This window comes from Loxodonta africana, chromosome 23, assembly GCF_030014295.1.
Source record: "Loxodonta africana isolate mLoxAfr1 chromosome 23, mLoxAfr1.hap2, whole genome shotgun sequence".
Classification (NCBI taxonomy): Eukaryota; Metazoa; Chordata; class Mammalia; order Proboscidea; family Elephantidae; genus Loxodonta; species Loxodonta africana.
Window position 1 is genome coordinate 60,244,012 of NC_087364.1, and position 23,548 is coordinate 60,267,559.

General features: G+C 36.3%; 1 protein-coding gene across 11 annotated transcripts in view; it reads right to left on the reverse strand.

Moving 5' to 3' along the window:
• The window catches only part of XRN1 (5'-3' exoribonuclease 1), a 109,353-nt gene that overhangs the window by 61,286 nt on the left and 24,519 nt on the right, over window positions 1–23,548 (reverse strand). For 9 of the 11 annotated variants that reach the window (XM_064275540.1, XM_064275546.1, XM_064275545.1 and 6 more), the window contains exons 15-23: window positions 22,576–22,695; window positions 18,131–18,300; window positions 17,126–17,246; window positions 16,929–17,027; window positions 12,659–12,762; window positions 8,979–9,110; window positions 4,420–4,582; window positions 3,542–3,655; window positions 1,158–1,256 (exon numbers count right to left, since the gene is read on the reverse strand). In XM_064275540.1, coding sequence (XP_064131610.1) covers window positions 1,158–1,256; window positions 3,542–3,655; window positions 4,420–4,582; window positions 8,979–9,110; window positions 12,659–12,762; window positions 16,929–17,027; window positions 17,126–17,246; window positions 18,131–18,300; window positions 22,576–22,695 — 1,122 coding nt within the window. Of the gene's footprint in view, window positions 1–1,157; window positions 1,257–3,541; window positions 3,656–4,419; window positions 4,583–8,978; window positions 9,111–12,658; window positions 12,763–12,804; window positions 13,541–16,928; window positions 17,028–17,125; window positions 17,247–18,130; window positions 18,301–22,575; window positions 22,696–23,548 lie in introns of those variants that run through there. The other 2 variants (XM_064275550.1, XR_010319142.1) reach the window with 2 other exon arrangements.

The window sequence follows — 23,548 nt, forward strand, 5'->3', positions numbered from 1 at the left end:
GTACTGATGCTTAATGCCTTGAACTCATTTCACAGGATATAAAACTTTAGATTTTATCATGGTTGTTGTTAGGTGCTATCGGGTCGGTTCTGACTCATAGCAACCCTATGTACAACAGAACAAAACACTGCCCAGTCCTGAGCCATCCTCGCAATCGTTGTTATGCTTAAGCTCATTCTTGCCACCACGTGTCAATCCACCTCATCAAGGGTCTTCCTCTTTTTCTTGGACCCTCTACTTTACCAAGCATGATGTCCTTCTCCAGGGACCGATCCCTCCTGAGAACATGTCCAAAGCATGTGAGATGATGTCTCACCATTCGAGATTTTATCATTAGTAGAAATAAAAGCTTAAGTAGCAATAGCTGGTTGATTGTGAATTAATCTCAGTCAACTTAATCAACCAATAAAAACAAATGACTAATAGCGAACCTGCCCCCTATTTTAAGAGGGAAAAACAAAAAGAGGCCAGGCAATACTTTGGAGAAAAAGGTCCATAAAAAAAAGACCCTGTGGACTTAAATGTAGCCTCCCAATTTTCTCTAGGGTTGATATCATTCATTTTTGGCTGGGTAGAGACAAACATCCTTTGCAGGAAGGCCATTTGTCACTTCTAACTAAAAATAAAGGCATCTGTGCTTGGATTAATTGTTAGGAGGTTGAAAAAACGTTAACTCTATTCCCAGAAGTTATGTTAATCAGTATACTTCTTATAAGCTTGAAGCAAAGCCCCAAAAACCAAACTTGCTGTTGTCCAGTTGATTCCGACTCAGAGGACCCTATACAACAGAGGAGAACTGCCCCATAGGGTTTCCAAGGAGCAGCTGCGGGATTTGAACTACCAACTTCTTGGTTAGCAGCGAAACGCTTAACCACTGCACCGCCAGGCTGTGTAAGCTTGAACAGAATCTGCCATATAACCATTATGGATTAATAATGGGATTTCAGTGATTTTGTTTAACCCCAAAGATCTACATGGAGATTTGGGCACAGATTCCACAATTATCTTTAAACAACACTAGATGCAACTGTGAGCAAATCTAATCAGCATTAAATATCTGAAACAAATTCAAAGGAGATGGCAAAATATCCTTCTAACATTTTTAAAATTTATCGATTCTACTTAATAAATGAAACAATATGAACTGCTGTACTCACATGCTGGTTCTGAATTAAAGCATCAAGATTGGGCTCACACGGAATGCTGAAAACCACACGAATCCTACCTTCTGTAATCACATCGCGTGAATCTTGAACCTTGGGGGGAGAGAGAGAGAGAAAGCATGTTTTAGTCTCCTGCACTACGTTTTATTTATTTTTCTTTTTCTCTGAACAGTGTTTATTATTTCTGAAATACAATGAGAATAAAGTCGGATAGTGGGAATTCTCTTGACATTTGTTAGTGGATGTGATAATATTGTACATTTGAGTCACTGCACCCTTGCTTTTTTTGTTTGTTTTTTTACCCTTGCTTTAATAGCTGCTCATTTTTTTAATTCATTTTTTATTTGCAAATAATTTCAAACTAATGGAAGTTGCAAAAACAAAAACAGCAGAAGGAGCAAGTGAACATATATCCTGATTCACCTATTAACATATTACCTATTCGCTTCACCATTTGCACTCTGTGTGTAATTACACGAACAATCTTTTTCTGAACCATTTGAGGGTGTATTACACACATCAAGTCCCTTACCCCTAAATATTTTAGTGTATATTTCCTCACAAGAAGGACACTCTGTGACATAACCACAGTATAGTTATTATACAAACTTACCCGATAGAATACTTTCATTTCATCTATATCCCAATTTTGTCAACTGATGTAATAATGTCCTTCCTTCACAGAACTCCTTTCTCCCTCCAGTATAGGATCCAATCTAGGATCAGGTATTGCATTTAGAGGTCACATCTTTTTAGCCTCCTTTATTCTGGATTATATCCACAGCCTTTCCTTGTCTTTTATGACAATGACATTTTGAAGAACACAATTCACCCCTCTTTTTAAAAAAGGTTCCTATTTTGTGTTTGTCTGATGCTTCCTCATGATTAGATTAAGGTTATACAGTCTCATCCAGAATACTGCATAGGTCATGTGGTGTCCTCCTCGAAGTATCACATCTGGAGGTACACGATGTCCATCTGTCCCTCACTGTGATATTAACTTTCATCATACAGTCAAGATATTTCTCGATTTCTTCATGGTAAGTATTTTTTTTTCCTCGCCCCCAACCAATAAACGGCCTAAGGGGAGACACTTTCCAACACTGCAAATATTCTGCTCCTAGTCAAAAATTCCCACTAGATTTAGTTTCCACTGATTCTTGCCTGATTCAATCTTTACCATAGATTGGCTATAAAATAATGGTTTTCCAACTCTAGTATTCTCTCCACACTTACCCTCAACATGTTACTGTAAGCAACATTCCTTCCTTTCCCTATGTATTGTCACTATGGAATCATGAATTCCTACCCCCCACCAATGGTTCATAATTCATTAATCCCATTAATCCATTACTGTTGAGTCGATTGCAACTCATAGCGACCCTACAGGACAGAGTAAAACTGCCCCATAGGGTTTACTAGGCTATAATCTAGTAAACCACATCTTTCTCCCACAAAGTGGCTGATGGGCTCGAACCACCAACCTTTTGGTTAGCAGCCGAGTGCTTAACCACTGCGCCACCAGATCTCCTTATAATTCATTAGTGTACTTCATTATTTTGGTGCCTGAACTGTCCCTTCAACCTGGTTCCTGTGTTTAAGTGACAGGCCCATCATTAGTTTGAGCACTTCCTTACTTCCTGGTATAACAAGAGGTTCCAGGCTCATCTTGCAGCTACTCTGCCCCAGCCCTGGAGTGAGCCATTTCTCTGAGGAGCCCTGGTTACTTTTAGTGGGCAATGGTATTAGAGGTCAAGATCTGGGTGTTACATGTGTTCGTTGCTACTGAGGTGTCTTTGTTTCTTAGCCCTTTGAGCAAACAACATTAGGTTATGTATGTATGTACAGATACACGTGCATACATACACATACAAATATACATATTATATACATGTGCCTACATAAATGCATATACACACATATATACATATTTTCGCCATTATGAGTTCACATTAGTACCTTCGATTCTAATCCAACCCCACAGGTTCCTTCTTGCTTTCTTCCATTACGTATTTACATATACCTTATTCCATGTGAGAATTGGGGCTCCACCAAACAACAACACATTTACTAAATCATTCAGTCCTATAATACACCTAAAATAGTTTCAGAACTGCTTCATCCATACCACCAGAATAAGCAAATTTCTGGGAAAAAAAATCAGGATTTAAATTCTTTATCCCCTACCCTCAACTCCAACCTGCTTAAGACTGAAGGTATATAGTCAAATACTGTGTTCACAAACTACAAGGATAAATTTTTCTTATTTCTCCTTTGAGTACTGTATTTTATTTTACAACTAAATGAAGAGAAGTTAAATAATTGTATCAACTTGAAACCAGAAATAAATTTAATTAGTAACAATAACCGAAACTAACTTCTCCAGTGCAGCCATAGTAGGGGGTTCCCAGCATAAAGACCACACTTCTAGGCGGAAACAAGTCATCCAATGTTTTGATATTGGAGAAACGGGAGTCGAAAGCTCGGATGTCCTACGTAAAATAAAATATAAAAGTAAATCACCACAATCGAAATTTCTACAGATTGCACATCATGTTTTTCTTATGCGATTATGACTATGCTGACTGCAAATGTCAAACCTGCAGGTTTTCTACGGAATAATCGCAGATAAAATTTATTAACTACTTCGCATGCATCAGGCACTGTACTGTTCTAGGCATTTTGTATTATTTATTTGAAATATAATTCTCAAGACAACCCTCTGTGGCAGAGACCACTATTAGCCCTACTGTACAGATGAGGAAACTAAGGCACAGGAAGGGGCGAACCTTACCCAGGGTCACACAGCTAAGAAGCCAACTCGGCAGTCTATGCTCTTGATTACTACATTATACAGTACTCCCCAAATTACAGGGTCACCACACGCTCTAAAAAATTTTTTGTCCCCTTACTATGTCTACGATTAGAAACAAACTATTTTTGTTTTACTTAATGGGAACTATTTTTGGTGAATAAAAATCTGAAAATTCAAGTGTGTAAGCTAATGCTAGAATTTTTTTTCCCAAGATTAAGTCCTTTAAAAAAAAAAAAAGATGAGCTCCTTAGCCCTATACACAGTGAGTGTCTGAGCGTGTAATACTCCTCACAAAGTCTTACAGTAAATTGCAAATTATGTTCCGTTATAATCTCTATCATACATTGCTAAATTAGTCTACGTATAAATATTAACGTCTTTTCTTTACACAATGTGCCACAGTGTACATCCAGATGGAAGTGAGACCTGATGGACACTTACTTTAACAATAGTTTGATAAACAAAAGGAAGAACTTGTTTTGACCACTGTTTCTCTAGTCGAACTTCACCGTTTTGATTTATTTGATATTTACGACCTGTGAGTAACTGAGCGTATATAACTGCAGAGGTTTCATTTATTATTATTCCTTTTCTTCTCAGGTAACTAAGAGAAAGAATAACAAAGAAATACACATGTATCCATGAGTGTGACAGGTATTCTGGAAATAGAACTTAGTCATCACCCAAACGGGTTTCTTCCAATTCATCATCAAACACTTAAACAAACGTTAAATAGTGCAGTAAGGATTAATATGCTGTCAGTTCTTAGTACCCAACTTAAGATTTTGTGTGTTACTTGTTTAACTCTGTGGCTACCTCTCCCAGTGTCTGTGTGATGATAAAATGAGAACTCACACCCACAATGATAGGTGTAATAAAAATAAAAAATGGAAAATAACAAGTGTTAATGAGGATGTGGAAAAACTGGAACTCTCTTACACTGCTGGCGGGAGTGTAAAATGGTGCAGCTCCAGTGAAAAACAGTTTGATGGTTCCTTAAAAAGTTAAACAGAATTACCATGTCTTGGCAATTCCACTCCTAGATATACACCCAAAAGAACTGAAAGCAGGGACTCAAACATGTACTTGTACATGTTCACACCATCACTATTCACAACAACCAAAAGGTAGAAACAACCCAAATATCTGTAAAAATGGTACGACAGGTTCTGACCTCCTCTCATTTCACAAGGGGGAAGGAGAATCAACATCAACAGCCGGAGGCTGATTCCTAGGAGGTCAGACTCCTCTTTCCAACCTTTTTACCAATTCTGACACCAGCTGTCCCTCCAATGGCATTCTACACTTCTCTGCTAGGTTTGATCATTCATTGCAATGGCCACACAGAACTTAAAGACCATACAGTTATGGGGTTTATTAGGTTACAATTCAGGATCAAGAATGACTCAGGATGTAGTTCTTTGATCAGGGCAGCCTCTTCTCAGCTGTGCCCACAGGCAGGCCTCTCTCTGGCCCTTGGCCTCTCGGTTCTTTGACCCAGCCTCTGCCCTGCTGGGGCAAGTGTTACAAAGCTCTTTAGCTCTGCCAATAAGTGCCCGGGGGTACCCCACTCTACCAGTAAGCCTCCTGCCTGAAGGTACTCAGTTGTCCTGCTCTGTGGGGCAGCATGTCCACTGTAACTGCCTTGCCCTGTGGACCGGGAAACCCACGTGCCATCTCACACCAGTCTCCTGCTTCTACTGCCGTCATTTCTCTGCCGCTACCTCTTGCCATCTTGTGCCTTCTCAGGTGTTACAGCTCTCTGTCTCCAAAGTCTATGAGGTTCTCAGAGCAGGGACCATACGTACAAAGGACATGCTCCACTCCTGTCTCTTCTACTTGACGGTAGTGAGGTTCCCCCTTTTCCGCCTCTGCGGTAACTCATTTTAAGCCCAGCAAGATGGCAAAACTGACCAATCTCCTCGTTAGGGTTTCATACATCTTATTTGCATTATTAGAAAGCTGTCCAATCCCCTTGGTGGGCCACAAGCATCTTATTTGTATAGCCCCACCCAGTCATTTGGTGGGAGTTAAAAGACCATGGTCAGAAAGATCAAAGATTTCACTGCACCACAGTATCCATTAACTTATTTAATTGATATACGAAATGTGGTATATCCATAAAATGGAATATTATTTGGTTATAAAAAGTACTGAAGTACTGATACATGATATAGCATGGACAAACCTTGGCATATTTTTTAGTTATTGGTGGTGTTTTTACAGAATTGTATTTGTCATATCCTTTACCAAAAAACATCATTTTCTCTTGTGTACTTCTTAATGACATCATTTACCATGGTCGAGCTGTGTGCGCTTCACCCACATTTGATGCTATCTTTCCCATCACCAAAAATAACAAGTGTCTACTATCTCCAGAGTGCTTCCCTTGCTAACTACCAACAAGCACTGGTCTCTGTATGTATGTATATATATACTTGTTTTCTTATAAAAGTGTGGTCATACAATACTTGTCCTTTTGTGACGGACTTATTTCACTCAGCATAATGTCTTCCAGACTCATCCACATTATGTTTTGAGGACTTATTATTTCTGATGGCTGCACAGTATTCCATCATATGTATGTACCACATTTTGTTTATCCATTCATCTGTTGTGTTCCATCCAGCACTTAGGCTGTTTCTGTCCATCCTGCTGTTTTGATTGTTCTCTTTGACCTTTGCTGCCATCGTAGAAACCCAACCAGACTGGAAAGATTAGGTAGTATAAGGGGTCAAGGTCTCTCTATTCCCTTCGCGTTAAACCTTTTGAATAAGTGGTCTATTCCTACTGTGTTTCCCTTTCTTTAACTCGCAGTCATTTCCCCACTCACTCTAGTCGGGCTTTCAGTCCCATCATTCAATCAAAATAGCTTTTGCTTAACCTCTTCATGTCTGACATGGCCATTGCCTTTTTCTTGAAACACTTTCTTTCTCTGATGTACATCATGTAGCTCTCTCCTGACTGCTCTCCTTCCTCTCAGGTTTTTTCCTTTTCCTTTGTTGACTCATCGTTCTCAGTTAGGCTCCCTCTTGTTTTCTTCACCTTAGTCGCAGAGGCCATCATCTGGTCCTTACACATGCTGCTTTTCCTCCTGCCACAGGGACTTGTACGTGCCTCTTCCCTCATCCGGAAACATGCTCCTTTTTCACTATTTGCCTAATGTCTACTTCACGCTCAGATCTCAGGTGAATCAGCACTAACTCGGGAAACTTTTTCCTGACTAAGGTAAATTCCTCCCTGCTGCTGCTGTCGTCAGCTGCCATTGAGTCAGTCCGCAACTCAAACGATCCACAGGGTTTTTATGGCACCTGGTGGCGTAGTGGTTAAGAGCTATGGCTGCTAACCAAAAGGGCGGCAGTTCGAATCCACCAGGCGCTCCTTGGAAACCCTATGGGGCAGTTCTACTCTGTGCTATAGGGTCACTATGAGTCGGAATCAACCTGACGGCACTGGGTTTTTCTTTCTGGGGGGATTTTTATTGGCTAATTTTCAGAAGTATATTGCCAGGGCTCATTTCTTAGTCCATCTTAACACAGGAGCTCCACTAAAACCGGTTCAGCCTCAGAGCAACACGCGAGCCCCCACTGACATGGGAGTGGTGGCTGCGCCTGAGGTTCACTTCCCCTATGGGAGGCAAGAATTCTACCACTGAACCACCACTGCTCTCAAATTCCTCCCTGGCTAGGTCTCAGAGCACCACCCCTTCAGAGCAGTTATCATAGCTGCAGTTTGATCATACACTCATATAAGATGTTAATATCTATCTCCCATCTACCAGCTATAAGCTTCATAAGGGTAGGAACTGTGTATTTTTTTAAATTTGTTATGGCATCTACAGTGCTTACTATTGTGCCTAGCTGGTAATCAATAAGTAATTGATGAATATATGAACAAATGACTTAAAAAATGCTTCTATTTTTTCTTTTTTAATTAAGAGTCTTGACTAAAACAATTTCAATTCATTCAAATAAACAAGTATTTACTAAGTGCTGTGACACTAGGCAATGAATGAGAAAATAGTGGTGACAAAAATAGATGTGTTCCCTGCCTTCAGGGAGCATACTATATAAGGAGAGAGCTATTAAAGTAACCAGACAAATAAATTTATAATTATGATTTTGTTTATGTGCAATAATGAAAAAATTAGAATGCTGGGAGCTGTGATGGGGCATCTTATTGAGACTGTTAGGAGGCAAACGTACACTGCACCTCTATTTCTTGAGAGCTATCTCCTTCTTTTATGCTGGATGGATCTGTATGGTCTTTGTACATTTTCTCTGTTTACTCATCTTTGAATAAAGATATTATAGACTGGTATTAGTTACAAAATTGTGGAGGATTTTCCCCAAATTCTCCAACAGTATACCAATTTAAACTACCTATTACAATTTGAATGGGGGGCTGATGGATATACATTTATAACACTGTTTCATATGCCACTATCAGTCTCTATTATTCTGTTTTGTTTTTGGAAATTCTAGTGTTTGGATGAAGAAAGAGAGGTATTATCAGGATGGGGCACAGGCCACAAGGCACTCTGGTGAACTCAAAAATTAGCATTCTGAAGAAGGCCAGCTTCTCCACTATTTGGTTGGTAAGACCTTGTCTTTCTGAACAAAGGGGCGTGGGGGTCTGGGTACAAAGGAACAAAGGAGGGTCTTCTCTCTATTTTCATTACTTACATGTGGCCAAGAAATTCAAAGGCCTTATGGTTACTGAAATTCACTTCTAAATTCAGAAAACTTATTAACTGTTATTCCTAGTACTAAGTGATTGTGTATTTTCATTTTCTTCATAAAGTATTTTAGTGACAAACTGGACAAGGCTACAACTGCTGTTAGCCAGATATTATTTTAAGCTGAAACTCATTATTTTCTTTAGAACATAAGATGAAGAGGTAGTCCATATTCAGAGTGACTACTACGTTAAGGGGAAATTAAGTCAGAAGTACATTAAATCATCATCTATTTCTATGATATATTTTTTATGACACTCACTGTTCTGAAATTCCTTGTACTTCTTTTGTCCAGTTAGATTGTTCTTTATCTCCAAGATGGATCACTTTAGATGGCGGGGAAGTTCTTCCCAAATAAAGCCTCTGTGTTCCTGGAGGTTCTTCCACGTAAAACCTTAAAAATTAAAATAAAATAAAAAATTATAATACCCAATAGCATGTGGTTTATATAGAGTACTAGCAGTAAGGCTTCAAAGTGAGTAAGTTTCTATAAGGCAAACAGCAAAAAAAAAAAAAAAAAAAAAAAGGCCTCCTTTTATTGTAATGTAAATTGCAGAAAAATAATTTGTAAAAAAGTCAATAAAAATTTTAAAATAAATATTCTTTCTATCTTAAGAAACTAAATACCCAATAAAAGTAAAAAATTTTAAAGAATTAAAAAATGCTCTCAACTGCAATATAAAGTATACAGTATCACTATGATGTATTCTTCCCAAAAAGTTTAATCTGAATCTAGCCAACTGATTAGGCCCAACTTCCTGTTTGCAGGAAATATGGGAGATGGAGGCCCGAGTTAAATAAGACTAAGAGGAAATAATCAGAATGACAAAATTTCTACCAAAAATCTGGCCTGAAATCTTTAAAAAAGGGGGGGAGGGGGCAAGGAATTAAGTTCAGTAAATAAAACCTGTTGCCATCAAGTCAAATCCAACTCATACTGACCCAATAGGACAGAACAGAATTGCCCCATAGGGTTTCCAAGGAGCAGCTGATGGATTCAAACTCCTGAACTTTTGGTTATCAGATATAGCTCTTAAAATTAACATACAAAAAGCAATTGTATTTCTACATACTAGCAAAGAACATGGGGAAAACTGAAATTAAAAGCACATTATCATTTAAAATTTCTCTGAAAAAATTACTTAGGTGTAAATCTAATAAAATACGTTCAGGATCTGTACTCTGAAAACTGATGAATGAAATCAAAGATCTAAACTGACAGAGATATATACTATGTTCATGGATTAGAAGACTGAACACAATAAAGATGTCACTTCTCCCCAAATTTTATGGATGGATATAATGTAATTCCTGTCAAAATCCCACTGAGATTTTTTGTAGATAAAGAATATCTTATTCTAAAATGTATATGCAAAAGCAGAAGACTTAGAATACCTAAAACAATCATGAAAAAAAAAAAAAAGATTGAAGAAATTACTTCACCTGATGTTAAGACTTACTATATAGCTACAGTAATCAAGACAGTTGGAGTTAGCATAAAAATAGAAACATAAATCAATGGAACAGAATAGAGAACCCAGAAACAGATCCACACAATATGCCCAGCTGATTTCTGACAAAGGTGCAAACACAATCCAATGGAGAAAGGACAGTCTTTTCAACAAATGGTGCTGGAACAGCTGAACAGTCAAAAGCAAAAAAATAGAAAAGGAACTTTATTCTAAACCATATATCAGGTACAAGAATTAATTCAAAATGGATCAGGAATTTAAATGTAAAAGATAGAACTATAAAATTTTTTGAAGAAAACAAAGTTTTCAGGTAGGGCTAGGTGAAGTATTGTTAAGACATGACAGGAAAAGCATAATGAACAAAAAAGAAAATTGATAAATTCATCAAAAGGGCAAGGGAACCAAATTCTAAGGATTAAAAAAGAATCCTCAAGATTTCATACAGAAATACAGATTATTCACAAAGGAAAAAAATCTTACGAGCATTGACTTCTCATCAGCATTACATATATATAACAGAAGACAACTGAGATACATTAGCAGAGCTCTGAGGAAAAAAGATTGGGCCTGTAAGATTTTAAACCTATGTATTATATTTTGAACATGTAATAACTCAGAAAACAAAGCATTTTCTCAGGAAAAAAAAATTACAGGTACTTTAGAGAGTTCTAGTCATGTGAAAGTTCTAGTCATGTGAAAAACAACAAAGGAATGGTTTATATAAAATAAAGGTAATGACAAAGAATAACTTGTCTAAACAATCATGATAAAATGATCGTAAATTTGAATACAATGTTAATAACTTATTCTAAAAAAATAGAAGATATGTATTTTTAAAAAAGAATGTGTTATTTAAACAAACCCTGGGAGGAGCATGGTAAAGGTCAGGTTGTATATGCTAGTAATTCTTGTCAAAAAGAGAAGTATATTTGCTAAATAATATAATGATAAACACTTGTAGAAAAGAATTAGGATAAAAAACTTCCAAGATATTGAAAGAAAAAGAAGGGAGAATAATATATATATCTAAAATACTTCAAGGAAAACCTATAAGAAAATAGAGGTATAGCTTTGTGACTAGATTTTTAATAACAGATTCTTAAATATGACACCAAAAGCACTAGCAAGAGAAGACAAAATAGAAATACTGGACTTCGTAAAAATTAAAAGCTTTGGTTCAACAAAAGACTTTATTAGCAAAGTGAAGAGACAAACTACAGGCTGGGAGACAATTTTTGGGAACCATGTATCAGATAAAGGTTTAATATTCAGAATATATAAAGAACTCCTACAACTTAACAAGAAATAAGACAAATAACCTGATAAAAAAAATGGTCAAAAGATCTGAACAAAGATTTCACCAAAGAAGATATACAAATGGCCAATAAGCACATGAAAAAATGCTCAACACCATTAGCCATTTAGGAGGTGAAATCAAAACCACAATGAGGTACCACCTCACTCCCATTAAGAAGGCTAAGATTAAAAACAAAACAAAAACCAGAAAACAAGTATTGGTGAGGATGTACAGAAATTGAAATCCTTATCCATTGCTGGTGGGAATGTAAAATGGTACAGCCACTGCGGAAAAGTCTGGCGGTTCCTCAAAAAGTTAAACACAGAACTACCATTGTTGTTGTTGTGGGCCATTCCAACTCAGAGCTATCCCATGTGACAGAGCAGAACTGCCCCAGAGAGATTCCTAGGCCTTAAGCTTTTGGGGAGCAAATTACCAGGTCTCTTCTCCTAAGTAGCTGCTAGGTGCAATTCCATTCCTAGGTATATATTACAAGACTTGAAAGCAGTGATGCAAACAGACACATGTACACCAATGTTCACTGCAGCACTGCTCACATTAGCCAAAAGGTGGAAACTACATAAATGCCTACCAAGGGGTAAAGAGATAAAGAAAATGTAGTACATACATACAATGGACTACTACTCAGCCACGAAGAGAAATGAAATCCTGATATATGCTCCAACACAGATGAACCTTGAAAACATGCTGAAGGAAGTAAATCAACCAGAAAAGGACAAATATTGTATGATCTCACTTACATGAAATATCTAGAATAGGTAAATGTATAGAGACATAAGTTTCCTAGTGCTTACCAGAAGCGGGAGGGCGGGGGAAAGGTGGAGTCATTGTTTAGGACGCAGCGTGGCTACTGGTGAGGGTCGCACGACATGACTAATGTAACTGATATCACTAAATGTACACGTGGGAAATGGTGAAATGGGGAATGCTGAGTCATGTACATTTTTACAACAATGAAAAAATATTTCAAGAGATGTACAATAAATTATCAATAGTTGTTGAACTTTAATATGTGATGAGAGGGCTTACACTTTCTCTATAGTGTTGTTTTTTTTAAATAATAATTTTATCAGTAAAAAATGAATCAATAAAAGCCATGATGTAGCACAGCAAATGTTAAGTTAAAAATACTGTAAATGAAATCTTACTTACTTAGTTTCTCCATCTGATACAGCTACAACTCTAGCTTCTTCAAGGTGAGGCCAATTAACAAAGACAGACTTTCCAAGCACTGATGAAGCTACATTTTCTATACTCTTAAAGTAAAAACAGAAAAATTCATTCATGTTGCAGGTCCAAGAGAAAACTTCAGAAAGGCAAAGTCAGACAATTAAAAACTGGCTCAGAAAGGGATAGGAGCTGATTGAACGGACACGGGAAACCCAGAGTGGAAAGGGGGAGTGTGCTGTCACATCATAGGGATTGCAACTAGGGTCACGTAACAATATGTGTATGAATTTTTGTATGAGAAGCTAACTTGAGCTGAAAACTTTCACCTAAAGCACAATGAAAAATAAAACTGGCTGAAATGCTTATACCCAGAAAAAAAAACCCAGTGCCGTCGAGTCAATTCTGACTCATAGCGACCCTATAGGACAGAGTAGAACCGTCCCATAGAGTTTCCAAGGAGTGCCTGGCAGATTTGAACTGCTGACCCTTTGGTCAGCAGCCATAGCACTTAAACACTACACCACCAGGGTTCCCAAAATGCTTATAAGTATTTAAAATATATATGTAAAAAAAAAACCTCACCTTAATAATTAAACCAGATGAAATAGCCTGAATTTAAAATAAAAGTTAGAAAGAAAACTTTGCTCACTCAAGGCAGTTATTCTCAAGTATACATGCTCTTCTCGACTTTAATGCAACTAACTTATTCCATCCACTCAAATTCAGTTTTCTTAATTTTTCTTTATTGCTAACTCTTTTTCAATGCGTTTGCCAGAATTTTAGTGTTTCCACTTCTTTCCTTTATTCTTCTTCTTTAAAAAAAATTCTTTTTCTTCTGTTGTTTTCTCTGTCTTTCACTTCATCCTTGAATTTAGAACGTACCCATGAAAAGCACATAAGACATACTAAGAAGGACTCCATAAATTTTATCTATTATTATTACTTGATGACAACAGGTTTGGTTTGGTTATTACTGTTATTATCACTTCTTTTGCTATTTCCTTTTTCTTATTTTCCAAATTTACCTTCCCCTCTGCCAATCTCTTCTCATTAGAAAGGTATTATGACCAACTTAAAGGTACTATGACCAACATCAGGACACCAGGAAGCTTGCCTGCTCCTTACTGTCTCAACAGCCCTGGCAGTAAAGAGTGGCCACTGACAGTAATCCTGAATGAAATTACTTGGTGAGAGAAGTGAGTTTTAGAAAAATCAAACAGAATAGCACTGACTGGGTTTACTGGGTATAGTGTTTTACTCTTCATATAAATAGCCTAATTCTATTTTTAGAAAACAGTTCAGCAAGAAACCTAGATTCTTAGTTCTACCAGTGTGTAAATCTGAGCAAGTGTCTTTTCCAATCTCCATTTAAATTTCTTAATTTGTAAAACTGAGTTGGAACAGATTTACACAATCCCCAGTTGTAAAGTTCTACGATCCCACTAACTAGACTCATGATTATTTTGCTTATTTTTCTCATTGAAACTGAGAAAAGTTGAAAAGAGCAGCAGAAATGTCTAGAAAAGGGCTATTCACTATTCCATATCAAACAGGTATTTTAAAATCTAAGAATTCTCCTCTCATTTCAGTTTGTAGCTGATAATAATGAAAAGGAACACTAGACTTAAAGTCAGGAGATGTGGATTCAAACTTGGCTTCTACCTCTTTCGAGTACATAATCTTAAGCAAATCATTAAATTCCACTAAGTCTCAAGTTTTTTCTTATGAGAAAGAATAAAATCTACTTCACAATGTTCATTTCAAGATAATATACACAAAAGCTTTTTGTAAACTATAAAATGCTGTACAAATATTCAGTATGAAATATCTTAAGTGAAAATTCTAGCTTTAGTTTGTTTTATCCAATTCAATTTATACACATAGGTTAGACTATAACTTTGCAGTTGAAACTAAAGTTTAAATACATATTTTCATTCACCTTTTTTCTGTTTCTCATCCTTGATCATTACATTTCTTTAACAATTAATGATGACTATTTTTAGACTTTTGGGGGGTAACTTTTTATTTTGGCATTTAGACATTTCTTCGTGTTAACATATAAAACAATAGAATGACTATTCTGATAAAGTAAGTTTCAACATTAGAACGAAGCTGCCCCACTTATTCTTTTCCTTACTATACATCTATTTCTTTCACTTTAATCTCCCACCCTTTTGGTTTTCTTGTTTGAGGAAAAGGCTGTCCCCCTTTCCTAGTTGAATCCTCTCACTTACGCTCTAGCTGAACTCCCTTATTACCTCACATGGGATCATACCATCACAAACATTCCCTCCTGCTCCAGTGCCTTTAAGACCTCCTTTCTCCTTCAGCTCTACCTCCCCTCTTTCATACAGACTTTGCTGGACCAACTGCCTCTACTCCACCCACAGTTATGCTTCTAGTCTCCTTTTCAGAGCCCTGGTGGCCCAACAGTTAGGAGCTTGGCTGCCAAAAGATCAGCAGTTCGAATCCAACAGCTGCCCCTTGGAAACCCTATGGGGCAGTTCTACTCTGTTCTATAGGAATGCTGTAAGTTGAAACCGATTCGATGGCAATGGGTTTGGTTTTGGTTTTTTCAATTATAAACTTCTTGACCAAGGCTCAATACGCTGCTCTCTCAACAGCCTATGTATTTAGTCCCAGCCTACACCTCAGGAATTAGTCTTCTGCCCCCACCAATCTATTGGAATGGAATTCTCAAAGGCCAGCAATGATACCCTAAAGGACAAATTCACAGACCTTGCTTCAGTGTTTATTCTTCTCGAACCTATGCAGCATACAGCCCCTGTTCCACGCTTCTGTGATAATACTTTAGCTTGGGAATGATTCCCTCTTACTCCTCTGACCACTATGTCTCTTCTGGCTCCTTTTCCATCCTTTATAAGTGTGCGTTATTCTTTATGCTGAGACCTTGAAACCTCAGTGTTTCTTTTCTTCAGAGAAATGAGCCCCAAGGCCTCAGCCATCACCTCCCTGCTGAAGACTCTTAAATCCCTACCTCCCTCCAAGTTCTTACCCCAGGTGTTAAACGGTCTATAAAGAGTTTTTCTCAACTGAGGCTCTCCAACTGGACCACAGAACACACAAAAATGATTTGATTATTTTTTCTTGATTGTCCCAAGAATGGTACATTAACTATTACCATTCCAGAAGCATAGAAAATAAATTAATTTGTTACATATAATGGATGATTTAAAAATGGCAATAGGGCTTAAATCTCTTGTGGAACCCTGGTTGAGAAAGGCTGGCAGGGCAGTTCCGGTTGAATGTGTTACTACCACCTTAAAATTCCATCACTGTTTATGATTAACCCCACAGACTCTTCCATTCAACTTTTCTATTCCAGTAAACAGTTATTTTTTAGTTAATTAGCCTGGATATCTCAAAGCCATGTTTAATGTTTTTCTCATTTTATTCCCTACATTTAAATAAATAACAAAATTTGTCGATGTTTTTGTCTTGTTCATCTAGCAGATCTATTGCCACTTTCACAGTTTATGTTCTTATCACCTAAAACTTAAACAACCAACAGCCACTGAACTTGGCAGGCTTTTCCATTTCTCTTTTGTGCAATATAGTGTCTTATATTCCCACCACACTAATCTTTATGAAAAAACTGATTTCAAGATAACAGTCATGAAAAAAAAGAGTCCAAATTCCTTGGCCTTGTATTCAAGTCCTCCATAATCTGGCCTCAATCTGTTTTTTTTTTCAACCTTATCTTCCACTATTTCCCAATACAAGTCCTCTGCTTCAGTCAGGTTTATCTACTCCTTCTCCTCAAATACATCACATTTATTCTAAAAAAGAAAAAGCATTAAAAAAAATTTCAGACACACAAAAAAGTTAAAGTAAGATAATGTATCACATTTATTTTTTACTTCAATTTCCAGTCCCTGCTATTCCTTTCAACTAGAATGCCTTTTCCCCTTCCTTTACTCCTCTTGGTCCTAATCCATTTTTTAGCACCCAGCTTAAGTCTTTTCTCATCTGTAAGTGTGTACTTAATCTTTAGCTTACATAGCTCATGTTTTCAAAATTTTTGAAGCATTATTTTTGCTCACTGTATCACAGTAACACATGTCCTGAACTGTTAGGTAATTTGTGTATATGTTTCCTTGCTTTATCCTTATTTAGACAGTAAACTTCTGGAGTTAAAAGATGTTATACCTCTTTGGTAAACACCTCAGAACCTAGAATAGTTTCATCCATATTAAGTACCTAATAAATGAATAATTAATAAAATACTTACAAGTTCGTCTGAGTCTGCATTTGATAAGATTTCCAACATCATGTTTTCTCCACGACTGCTTTGCTGGAATACTTGTACCCCACTTTTCTTCAAAAAAAACTTTAAAAGAAGTCAGAGAATTTAATTTTAATTCTTTTTTAATAATCACATCACATTAAAAAAAAAACGAAAAAATTCTGAACTAAGTAGCCACTAACTTTGTGTTTGATGTGTTTCAGAGTGGGAAATCCACAGAAATACAATGCCTTCTGGTCAACCCTGGTTATTTTGTTCTTGCTTATGTCTACACGCCAAGCATCTAAAGATATTATTTTGTACCTAGAAAATAAATCAGGGTATTTAACTTTAAACTCAAACAGTTTTTTAACTTTCCCTTGAACGCTTTGCAAGAGTTATCCATGCTTTTAAAGAAAGGAATGACAATTCCTTCTTTAAGGCAGAGAAAGTACAGAGGATCCAGCTTCTTTGCTATTACTGGTCCAGACACAACCATGCCCGTAAGTTACTGAGTATGGTTTTCTACCATTAATTTAAAACAAAGCAATATATGTAATTAATTTTTAAAATGAAGGAAAGTATAAAACATAATACAACTCTCCATACCCTCCCATGTTCCAAAACCCATAACATAATATGAACTTTATATAATTCCTATTTCTTCTTTCTGTTTTAACAAAAGGAAATATCACAGCTGATAGATGTACACTTATCTTCAGCTCTATTGTTATCTGGGTAGATTGTATGCAGGGGGGAGGAGAGAAGAGAAAAAACAAGGGAGAAATTATAACGAGAAAGAAAAAATGGGTCTGAGATAAGAAAATGGAGGAGCTCTTTTGTTTCTTCTTTGTAGTTGGGGTGGGGGTGTTAAGAGGCAAAGTTAAAGCGTGTCAAATAATGCTGGCAGCAAAGACACGGGGAATGAAAACAATAAAAATTCACACACCCTCTTGAAGGAAATAAAGAACAGAGATATACAATTAGGAGAAAAAATACCAACTTTAACAGAAGAGGGAAAGAGAGAAACAATCTGACCCAAGTACAGAGCTATAAAAACAAGGAGAAAGAGAGATGACACGATCCTCGGCAAGTTAGATTTAACTCATTACCTACTGACTATAACTGCAGTAAACTATTTGTTAATTCTCCAAATAGACAGTCCAAAGGTTTTTTTTTCCCCCTCTTTCATAGTTGCTGAAAATTACCTTGTGCAACATCGTTGTATGGGGGGGAATTTTTCTGGCCACGGAGAAGGGTAGATGAACTCTGTGTCTCTATCATACCAGCACATTAGGCACTCACTATGTTGGTTTCTTTTCCTTTCTTCCTTTTTGAGGGAGTGGTTACATGACTCCATGGCTTCCAACAATCGCTTCTGAAAATAAAGATTGAAGAGAGGAGGTAAAAGTATAAGAATTCTGTAATCTCAGCATACATAATAAATCTTTACCCTCAGCATACAGAATCATTGTTTGTGTTCCTGAGAAACACATCTTAACTGATGAAACTCTTTTCCATTTCAGTATATGAAAAACTGATGCACTATTTTTTCACTTCAAAAGGCCGCAGTGGTAAATTTCTCTGAAGCTATTACTCAACATTAGTCACTAAGTGCAGATAGGAATAGTAGCAGAAATTAAATTTTAAATGTAAATTTGTCGTAATTCTCATAATTTACCTTAATTTATAGAGTATTAATACCTTACTTTACAAGTCGTGCAGTGGTATACAAATGTCCACCTTTCCAAATTAACACATACACTTAACAGTATTCCAATCAGAATCTCCATGGTTAAAAAAAATTTTTTTAAAGGACAAAATTATGTTAGTGTTCATATGGAAAAATTAACGTGTGAGCAGCAAAGAATAACCGGGGACTTGTCTTACCAGATACTTTTTATAAAGCTACTTCAGTCCAAGCACTTTAATACTGGCACCAGAAGAGACCCACAGAGAATCAAACAGATTCAAATCTATGCCAAAAACCGTATTTCAGATATCATAATGGGGGTGGGGGGACCACATATACCTGACTTCACACCATAACAAAAACAAGTGTCAGAGTAATAAAAAAATAAAAGCATTAAAAGAAAATCTAGGAGAGGACTGACAATTTAGAAGTATGAACTTTTATTTAAGCAAGACAGAAAAAAAACTAATAGCCTTAAGGGAAAATGTGTTTTTAACTATAAGAAGATTTGTGTGACAGAGGGGCCATAAGCAAACCAAGAAACAAATGCTACACCAGGGAAGAATACCCCTAATATACAAAGAGCTGCTACAAATCAGAAAATAAAAAGAAAACGACGGAGAGGGTATAAACAGGCAATTTATAAAAGAGAAAATGCAAAGGGCAAACGCAGACATAAAAATCTACTCAAATTAGTGTCAGGAAAATACATATTTGAATAATAATAAATGGCATTTTTCATCATCAATACATTGGCCAGAACTAAATAAAACAATAGTATCTAGCATTGAAGAAGAAGCAGAGAAGTGGGCACTGAAACACTGCTGGTATGAATTAGATCAATCTTCTTGAAAAATCATTTGGTAACATCAAAACTAACAATGTACATTCTTGTTGACTTAGCAATCCCACTTTTGGGAGCCTACCTAATAACAATAAAAGCTCCAATGCATAAGAATACATAAACAAACATGAAGAATACATAAATATATAAGCACTTTTATTACAGCGCTGTATACAGTGTAAAAAAACATGAGGTAGCCTGAATATCGATCAGAGTAATGGTTGAGTAAGTTACTGTCTATTCATACTATAAAACATGCTGCTGTTAAAGAATGAGTTTGATTTCTATTTACTGACCTGGAGGGATGTCCATGATATTTTTACTATTAGGTAAGAAAAAAATTGGAGAAAATGTCTAAGTATGATCTCATTAAAAAAAAAAATTCTATGAATATATGTTATTTACATTTCTATGACTATGAATAAGGAAGACTGAAGAATAATTGATGCCTCTGAATTATGGTATTGGTAAAGAATATGGAATATACCATGGACTGCCAAAAGAACAAACAAATCTGTCCTGGAAGAAGTACAGCCAGAAAGCTCCTCAGAAGCAAGAATGGTGAGACTTTGTCTCACATACTTTGGTCATGTTTTCAGGAGGGATCAGTTCCTGGAGAAGGACATTTTGCTTGGTAAAGTAGAGGGTCACCAAAAAAGAGGAAGCCCCTCAATGAGATGAACTGACACAGTGGCTGTAACAATGGGCTCAAGCATAACAACAGCCATGAGTATGGCCAGGACCAGGCAGCGTTCTGTTCTGCTGTACACCGGGTTGCTTTGAGTCTGAACCGACTTGACAGCAGCTAACAAAGACAGAGGACGCTAACATTAATTATCTCAGAAAAAGAGACAGTAGCTAAAGCAAAGCAAAATAATAATAATAAGCAAAGGTCCAAGACAGCAAATATAAAATATTTAAATACATACACGCACAAGAACAACTCTACCATAATATACACCCAAAAGCTTTTACCATTTTTGTTAAAGAAAAAAAGAAATTCTTTAATTTCACAACAACAAATACCATAATATTCTAAAAAAAGACAGTATGCATAAACTTATCCGTATGAATAGGAAAAAAGTACATATAAATATGCTAAAGATGGCACCATACATGCATCCCGCCTCTGGCCTGACACAGAGGAGATATCCAACCAACACGTGCTAACGGCAGACATCGCTCTACTCCCTCCCCTGGACTGCATGCCCCGCTGAGGAGCACTGCAAAGGACAGGACATTATGCTGAAGGAGCAGTGATGGGCTCCCAGACTTTTTAAAAAATAATTTAAAGTTCACAAGAAGTTGCAGGAATACTACAGAGCACTCCCACATACCTTTCACCCAGCTTTTTCCAACGATAACATCTTCCATGTGACTACAGTGCATTATCAAAACCGGGAAACTGATACTGGTACAACATCACTAACTAAACCACACACTTATCTGGATTTCACCAGTTTCTACATGTGGCTTTTTTTTTGGCGTATTGTGCTAAGGAACAGTATCAGATGTATAGATTACTGTATTCACCACTGAAACTGGTATACGGAACTCCTACATCACCATAGATCCCCTCGTGCCACTCTTTTATAGTCAGAACCTATCTCCAGCCCTATCCCTGCCAACCACTGATCTGTTTTGAATCACTCTAATTTTGTCATTTTGGGTATCATGTAAAAGGAATCATACAATATACACCCATTAGAGAGATCGACTTTTTTCACTCAAGTGAACTTTTTTCATCCAAGTTGTTATCAATAGCTTACTCCTTTTTATTGCTGCGCAGTATTCCATTGTATGAACGTACTATAGTTTATAAAGGACATCTGGATTGTTTCCAGTTTGGGGTAATTGCAAACAAAGCTGCTCTGAACAATTGTGTACACGTTTCTGTGTAAACACAAGTTCTCATTTTTCTAGAATAATAATTTCTTGATTCTAAGGTACCAGTGGTATTGTAAGGTACACAATCAATTACTAAGTAACAGCCTTTTAAGAAATCTATACAACGCCTACTCTTTGATTCCTAATATTGTTAATTTATGTGTCCCATCACTCTTCCTTTTTTTCCCCTCCTTTCTTGATTAGCCTGGCTGGGATTTATCAATCTGATGAATCTTTTCAAAGGACCAACTCTTGGTTTCATTAATTTCTCTCCATTGTTTGTTCATTTTCCATAGATTTTTGCTCCTACCTTTCTTATTTCCTTCATTTTGCTTAATTTGGATTTAATTTGCTTTTTTTTTTTTTTTTGCTTCTTAAGGTAGAAGCTTAATTTATTCTAAACCTTTTTCTTGCTTAGTGTAAGTATTTAGAATCACTAAGTTTCTCTTTGAGCCCTGCTTTTGTTGTATCACACAGATTTTGATGTTGTGCTTTCATTATCATTCAGATCAAAATATTTTCTAGCTTCCTTTTTAATTTGTTCTTTCATTCATGGGTTATTTAGAAGCATGTTATTTCATTTCAAAATATCTGAGGATTTTCTGGATATCTGTTACTGATTCTAATTTAATTCCATGTGGCTGGAGAATATTCTCTGTATGATTTCAATCCTTTTAAAATATGGAGACGTGTTTCATGGCTCAGGGAATAACCTTGCTGAACGTTCCTTACTCACGTAAAAAGAATGTGTATTCTGCAGTTGTTGGGTGTAGTGTTTTACAAAATATCAATGAAGTTGAGTAGGTTTATATTGTTATTCAAGTCTTCTATATCCTTACCAATTTTTTGTTTCTATGATTGTGAATTTGTCTATTTATCCTACTAATTCTGATAATTTTTGTTTCATGTGTTTTGAAGCTCTGTTATTAGGTACATATACATTTAGGATTGTTGTGTGTTTTTGATGAACTTGAAGCTCTCATCATTATGACATATCCCTCTTAATCTCGTTATACTCCTCGTCCTGAATCTACTTTGTCTAATATTAATAAAGCCACTCCAGCTTTCTGATAATTAGCATATCTAGAGGTTTTGATGAACATAATGAAGAAGTTGTTAAATCTCATGAACAAAACATACAAGGTGATTAAAACCCAGTGCTCATTAAGTTATGCTAATAATCTGATTAAAAATATATGTACATATATATAATTACTTAACGTACTGACCTCATCAATAAAAGGTATTAATACCACAGCTTCCCATTCCTGTTGTTTCCCATTTAGGTCAGTTTTAAAATCAGGTGGATAGTATTCTATAATTGGCGAGTCTTCACTGGTCATCAAATGCTGTGAAAATATAAATGCAATAAAAATATAAGAACTAATGTCAATACAGCATCTTGTTAATGCATTTATACTATTTCCTCCCATTACTGTTGAGAATTTCTGAGCAAACTAAAATTTTATATCTTAGACATGTTGAAATACACTAACTCTATTTTGATTTTTAACTATAAGACTTCTAATTTCACCGCTACTTATTACTTTCCTTCTCTGGTGGCTTAGTTACATGACAAAATCATCTTTACTCTGAACTTTAATTTTGTCGTCTCCATTTTTTATCTCTTCACTCTATGAAGTCTACCACCTAAATTCTCCTTTCCCATTCAGACTTGATTTAATTTCACAAGTTTATAATACTTCTCCATCTATAACCTTATATGAACAATTTATCTTCACGTCCTAACAGATGTGTTCTATTAAGCAATATAACGACTACCATCCAAGATATTTAAAAAAAGAAAAATCTAAGACTCAGTAATATCAAAGAAAAACATTCTAATAAGATACATTTTTATTAAAGATTTTATAAGAGAGGTTGACAAAGCACAAGGACGTCTTCTAGAAAATTAATGTGGAAGGTTATAAATTTTTTTAAAATAAGAAATAAAATAGCATATTTCCAGGGGCAATACACAAAATACTTAATAACCAGTATGGCAGGGGCACTAAGGAATCAAAACTAATGTGGCCGTAAAACACTTGCACAGCCCTAATAGTGCAGAATGGTTGAATATCAAGCCCTGATGTATCTGAAAGCAGGAAAAAAACATCAAAGAAACTTATGAAGAAATGGAGGTCAGAGGTCAGGTTTACTGTTCAAGGAGCAAACAGAGTGTGTGCGTGTGTGTGTCTACCC